Source organism: Penaeus chinensis, chromosome 7 (assembly GCF_019202785.1).
Source record: "Penaeus chinensis breed Huanghai No. 1 chromosome 7, ASM1920278v2, whole genome shotgun sequence".
NCBI lineage: Eukaryota > Metazoa > Arthropoda > Malacostraca > Decapoda > Penaeidae > Penaeus > Penaeus chinensis.
In genome coordinates, this window is record NC_061825.1 from 21,752,807 (window position 1) to 21,760,306 (window position 7,500).

At 44.3% G+C, this 7,500-nt stretch overlaps 1 protein-coding gene across 2 annotated transcripts in view; it reads left to right on the forward strand.

Moving 5' to 3' along the window:
* LOC125027619 overlaps positions 1-7,500 on the forward strand; it is a 95,587-nt gene that overhangs the window by 40,491 nt on the left and 47,596 nt on the right. For both annotated transcript variants that reach the window (XM_047616741.1, XM_047616742.1), the window contains exon 6: positions 6,698-6,853. In XM_047616741.1, coding sequence (XP_047472697.1) covers positions 6,698-6,853 — 156 coding nt within the window. The remainder of the gene's footprint in view (positions 1-6,697; positions 6,854-7,500) is intronic.

Below are 7,500 nucleotides of genomic sequence, written 5' to 3' on the forward strand. Positions count from 1 at the left end.
ATCTTGGTCTTGGTCCAGGAGACCTCTAGCCCCAGGGGCTTCGCTTCATTGCTAAATGCATCAAGAGCCGCTACAAGGGTTTCCAGAGATTCAGAGTACGGCAACATCATCGGCAAAGTCAAGGTCTGTAACCTTGATATTGCCCAGAGTTGCTCCACAGTGACTTTTGACAGTAGCTCTACCCAGTATCCAATCCATGCAAGTGTTGAAAAGTGTTGGTGCAAGAACACAGCCTTGCCTCACCCCTGAACTAACAGGGGTGAGGCAAGGCTTTACAGCACTTTCAGTGCCTGTATACAGATTTGCTATTAGTCCAATAATCCTTATTGGAATTCCTCTTAGTCTCAGGATCTCCCATGCACCGTGTCAAAGGCCTTTGAGATCGATGTAGGCTGCGAGCAGCCCATGTCCGAACTCACGACGGCGCTCTATAATGATTCGAAGCGCCAGGATGCAGTCTATTGTGGACTTACCAGTAGTGAAACCAGATTGCTCCGGTCTTTGGTGCCTCAACAGGTGGTCCCTGATACGTCTCAGTAAGATGTGTGCGAGTACCTTGCCTGGTACACTGAGTAGTGTAATGCCTCGGTGATTGCTGCAGTCCCACTGATCCCCTTTCCCCTTCCAGAGAGGGATGACCACACCCCTCAGCAGGTCAGGGGGAAAGGTACCAGTCTGCCAGATGGCAGACAGGACTGCATGCAAGCCCCTTGCCATAGGTTCTCCACCAGCCTTTAACAATTCGGCTGGGATGCCACAAACACCTGCTGCTTTACCACTCTTCAGCTTGGAGATCACCCCCCTGATTTCGGTCAGGGAGGGTGGATCCTTGCTGATGGGTGGATCTGGCAGAGGAGTCTCAACATACCCGCATCCATGTTAACTGTTGGTGGATCAACCTTATACAACTGCTCAAAATACTCAGCCCAACGCACACGCACCCCATCAGGATCTGAGATTATCTGGCCACTTGCTGAGCGGACTGCAGCCGTCTGTGAGGGGGGCTTGGAGTTCAGCTTTCTCATAGCTTGGTAGGCAGGACGAAGGTCATTTACAAGGAAATGGCTTTCGAGCTCCTCTGCAAGACTACTGATAAACTGTTCCTTATCCCTTCTCAACAGTGACCTAGTCCTGCGCACCAGAGAGCGGTGCAAAGTGCGATCCCCTGACAGTCGAGCCGCACGACAAGCATCTGTGGCTTCCAGCGTCTCCTGCGAGATGGAATTCTGTCTTGTTCTTGGGCGTTCACCAATGGATTCCTGAGCTGCATCAAGCGTTTCACGCTTGAAGGTATCCCACATAAGAACAGGGTCTGTCTGGCCCTCGAGTGCTGTGAGACGACCAGAGATAGCCTCGGCAAACCCCCGGGTACACTCGTCCTCCCTCAATCTGTCCAAATGAAACACCCTAGGGTGTTCATTTGGGCGACGGGGGGTTCTAAAGTGGACCCGGAGAGTAGCCACTACTATTCTATGGTCAGTTCCACAGAACTCAGCGCTTCGATATACCCTGCAGTTCTGGAGGATCCTCCATCGAGTGCTAACGAGGATGTGGTCGATCTCCTTGGCCACTCTTCCCGTATCGCTGTACCAAGTCCAGCGATGCGGGTTAGAACGCCGATACCAGGAGCCAGAAATCCTCAATTTCTGGGACCTAGCAAAGTCACGGAAAAGGAGGCTATTCTCGCTGCCAGCATCAGCTCTTGAGCCATGAGGACCGACAGACATCTCGTAGCCAGCTCGATCACAGCTGGATACCGTATTGAAGTCGCCCAGCACAATACGAATATCTCGCCGAGGACATCTGTCTGCCACAGATGCAAGTTTGGCGTAAAACATCTCTTTCACCTCAAGTTTATATACATCCGTAGGAGCGTATACAGCAACAAGAGACATGAAGCCAAATGAAAGCTTCAGTCTCAATACCATGATACGCTCATCGACTGGAGTGACCTCAACTACCAAGGGTTGAAGTCTGCTGGAGATGGCTATGGCTACTCCCTGGAGATGGTGGCCATCGCTGCGGCCCGACCAGTAGTAGGTGTAGCCACCCACACTAATCGTGCCACTGCCAGGTCTTCTCACCTCCGAGAGAGCAGCCACCTCAACTTTCAGCTGTTTCAATTCCCTCGATAGTAGTGGTAACCGATCGTCCTGTCGCAGGGAACGGATGTTCCAAGCCCCCACCCTGACAGTCCGCCTGAGGTCTAACCTCGGGCAGTCACTCCGGGTGGGCGCCACCTCTGCCACCCCTACCGACGCTGCCCCATATAGATGAGGTTGGCTGGCTGCAGGCCCCATAATCCACCTGCAGGGCTCCCTAGGGCTTTCCCCCACAAGCATCACGCCAGGCTGGCGGCCGCTGGGACCCAGCTGGGATTTGGGGTAACCCCCCCTCCCCACCCGAGTCCCAGCGGTCGCCAACCCAGAGGGACCCACAGCCTGCCGTACTTGCTGGGTAGGAGGGACTTTAGCTCTCCCCCCAGCGTCAACTTCTACATTAGACGTTGCCAGTGGTTATCTCGGGGGGGCCGACTGGCAAGGCCTGCCTCCCCACAGCCGCCCATTAACCCCAGGGGGCGCGGGGGGACAGGAGTTAGTACGAAGCCAGGGCGTATCCACACGCCGGTGGGCCATAGCTCCGTACCTTTAGGGCCTCCTGCTGCTCCAAGAGTCTCCACAGTTCAGCCTAGGACCGCAAGGTACCTAGTTTCCACGAGGAGGCACTGTAGAAGTCTTGATGATGGTGAGGCTATGAGCTGGCAGGGGAGTCTTATGCATAGCTGCTCCCTTTTTCGCACCAGGCTAGCCAGCGGTGGCAGCTGAAAGCGGGAAGGCATGCAAGCAGGCACTTAACGCTAACTAGGCTACCACACCATCGCTTCACATCATCCCGAGCATGAAGCACCCACCCATATATATATGTGTAATATAACATATGATATATTTTATAATACAATATGATATATACTTAATATGTATATATATATAATTTTATATATACATAATGTATGTATATATATATATATATTATATGTATGTATTTGTATATGTATAATATATACACAAAAGTTGTTCCACTGGCCTCTATACCCAGGATTGTCTTGCAAAGAGACAACCTGATGGGCAGTGGTATCCACAGGGAATGAGCTTGGTGCCCATATGTACTCAATGATCCAGCATATGGACTTGTTAAAAAAAGGCAACAAGAAGAGACTTCAAATCACTAGATAATGCCTGTTTCACTTCCATACAACAAAACCGGCAGTATCAAGTCCTTGGAGACACATTGCTTGGTTCTTCTGCATCTCCAAATGCTCTTGTTGATTGAGTTCATGGCCTCTGCTGCCAGACCAATCTGTCTGCTGACTTCTTGGTCTGACAGCCAAGAGACATGGACTGCTAAACCAAAGTATGTAAAGCTCTCCTTCAACATCCTCACTGCAAACATGTATCAACATAAATCTTGGTTTTGGTCCTTGAGGCCTATAGGCCCAAGGGCTTTGGCTCATTGCTAAATGCATCAATAGCTGCCACCATTGATTCTAGAGACTCAGGTAGGATAGCAACATCGTCGGCAAAGTCATGGTCTGTAACCTTTATATTGTACAGTGTTGCTCCTCACAGACTTTGGATAGTAGCTCTGCCCATTATCCAGTCTGTGCATGTGTTGAAGAGTGTTGGTGGAAGGATACAGCTTTGTCTCACTCCTGAGTTAATAGGGAAGAAGTTTAAAAAGCCCCCATCACACTTTACAGCACTTTCAGTATCAGTATATATAGGCTTGCTATTAAGCCAGCAATCCATGTCGGAACTCCTGTAGCAATTCGCAATGCACCGAATCATATGCCTTCTTGAGCTGTGATGTAGACTGCAAGCATCCCATGACTGAACTCATAATGGCATTCCACAATGACTCAAAGCGCTAGGATACGGTCTATTATGGACTTACCAGGAGTGAATCCACACTGCTCTGGTATCTGGTGCCATAAGTGGTCATGGATGGTATACTGAGCAGTGTGATGCCATGGTAGTTGCTACAGTCCCAATGATCCTGTTTCTCCTTCAACAGGTCTGGGGGAGTGGAACCAGACTGCAAGATGGCTTTCAAGACTGTACACAAGCTCTGGGCCATACGTTCACCCCCAGCATTTAGCAGTTCAGCTGTGATATCACATATGCCTGTAGCTTTCCCACCCTTCAGCTCAGAAATTGCCATCCTAACCTCATTTAGGGTAGGAGGTTCCTCACTGATGGGTGGGTCCAGCGCAGGTATTGTGATACCACTTGCATCCAAGCTAACTGTTGGAGGGTTTACCCGGTACAGCTGCTCAAAATATTCAGACCAGTGTTCACGAACCCCAATATGATCTTAGGTGATCTTTCCATCCACTGAGTGGACTGCAGTCATCTGCGAGGAGGGCTTAGAGTTCAGTTTTCGCAGGGCTTGGTAGGCAGGTCGAAGGTTATTTACCAAGATTCCTGATGAATTATACTTTGTCCCTTCTCAGCAGTATCTGAGCTCTACGCACCAAAGAACAGTGCAAGTCCCAATTGCCATTCAGCTGAGCCATGCGACATGATTCTTTGACCTCCAGTGTCTCCAGTGAGATGAAATTCTGCCTTGTCCTTGAGTGTTCGCCAGTGGACTTCTGCATTGCTTCAAATGTTTCATGCCCACAGAGCAACTGGTTGTTTCTGTGAATCAACCAGAGACTTCTGTGGCAAACTTTCGGGCACAATCCTCAACCCTCAATCTATTCAAGTGAAACATCCAAGAGTGGCCACTGGAGGGATGAGGAGTATTGAAGTATTTCCGTAGGGTAGCCACTACCAGTCTGTGGTCAGTGCCACAGAACTTGGCATTCTGGTAAACCATGCTATTCTGAAGGATCCTCCAGAAGGTGCTGACAAGAATGTGCTTGATCTCCTTGGCCACAGTACCTGTATCACTATACCATATTCAGCAAATTGGGTTGGAGCACTGATACCTAGAGCCAGAAATCCTCAATCACTGGGACCTAGCAAAATCCCTGACTGTTCTCCCTTCTGGGATCAGTTCCTGGAGTCATGGGGACCAACAAACATCTTGTAGCCAGCTTGATTACAGCTGATACTGCATTGAAGTCACCCATTACAATGTGAATGTCCTCTGGGGACAACTGTCTGCCACAGATGTGAGTTTGGCATAGAATGCTTCTTTCACATCAAGTTTACAAACTTTGGTAGGAGCATACACAGCAATAAGAGACATGAAGCCAAAAGCATGCTTCAGTTTCAATACCATAATACGCTCATCAACCGGTGTTACCTCAACTACCGATGGTTGAAGTTGGCTGGAGATGGCTATGGCTCTCCCTGGAGATGACCATCTCCATGGCCCAACCAGTAGTAGGGGTGCCCACCCATACTGATCATGCCGCTGCCAGGTCTTCTCACTTCCGAGAGGGCAGCCACCTTAACTCTCAACCACTTGTTCCCTTAATAGCAAGGGTAACCATTCATCCTGTCATAAGGACCAGATTTTCCAAGCGCCTACCTCGGTAGCTCGCCTGAGGTTAAGCCTTGGGCAGTTGCGCTGGATGAACGCCACATCTACCACCCCCGCTTTTGCTGCCCCAAATAATGGGGGGCGGCAGGCTGTAGGGCCCAATTTCTGCGTGTGGGGATCCCTTATGCTTTGCCCAACAGGACTCATACTGGGTTGGCGCCTGTCAGGGCATAGGCAGGACAAGTAACTGTTGCTCTCATCCTGCGCCACAATATTTTCCCTCCCAACTGGACCCACTACCTGCCTTACTTTCTGGGTGGGAGGGACAGAACCCTTCCCCCCAGCAGCATATCCATTTATTTTAAACTCTGCTGATGAGTTTCCTGGGGGGGAGGAGTAGTATATATGTATATATATGTATATATTTGAATATATATGAATATATTTGAATATATATATATATATTTGAATATATATATATATTTGAATATATATATATATATTTGAATATATATGTATATATTTAAATATATATGTATATATTTGAATATATATGTATATATTTGAATATATATGTATATATTTGAATACATATGTATATATATGTATATGTATTTATATATATACATATACATGTATATAATTATGTATAAGTATAGATATATATGTATAGGATATATATATATATATTTATATATATATATGTTTACATTTATATATAAAATACATATATATCCTATACATATATATCTATATATACATACATATATATATATGTAATATATATATATATATATATATATATATATGTATATATATATATGTGTAGATCTATAGGTAAAAGATGGATATATTATATATAAGCATAGATATATATGTATAGGATATATATGTATATTATATATAAATGTAAACATATATATATATACACATACAAATATATATGTGTGTATGTGTGTTTTTATCCATGTATGTATATATATACATATGTATACATATTTTATATTTATATAGAAAAAAAATATATATGTGATATATATATATATATATATCTATATATACATAAAGATTATATATATGTAATATATATCTATATATCTATATATATATATATAAATATAAAATATATATTTTTTATGTGCATGTGTCTTTCTGTGTGTGTGTGGGATGTAATGAAATGAAGCTCTTACCCCTTCATATATTGCAGGTTATGCTGTTGGTGAAAACGGTTCCCTACATCCAAATTGTGGCCAGACGAGGTCTATCACGTGTTGTAATGCCTGAAAGGAATGCACTCTCTCAGGCACAGAGAAAATATTTTGGACGTGTGAAGGCTGTGATGTCTATTTTTCCTTTGCATAAGGTACATCTGTTGAAACATAAATATATGGATATATGTATGTATCTGTTCGAATATATGTATATATGTAATGTACATATTTGTATATTTTATGTTTATGTATATTATTATATATCTGTTCGAATACATGTATTTATGTAATGTACATATTTGTATATTTTATGTATATGTATATTATTATATATCTATTCATATATATGATATATACATATCCATTTCTAACTGACTATACATGCATACATATATACATTCGTACATATACATTCATACATATACATTCATACATATATACATTCATACATATATACATTCATACATATATACATTCATACATATACATTCATACATATATACATTCATTCATATATACATTCATACATACATATATAAATGCGTGCATATATATATATATATATATATATAAATGTATAAATGTTTATATATATATCATAAATATATTATCATCATCATCATATGTGACCTAATGCCATCGGGGGTGCATAGCTGCATCCAGCCTTTGTTTCCACCTATGAGGGTCCCTCATGGGAAGCCGCCAGGCAGGTGCCCGGCCCATCTCTGGCTCTTCAGGACAGGTTTGATCAATCTGCCCAAGCCACAACTTCCCAGTTCTTCCCACAGGCATCCTCCAC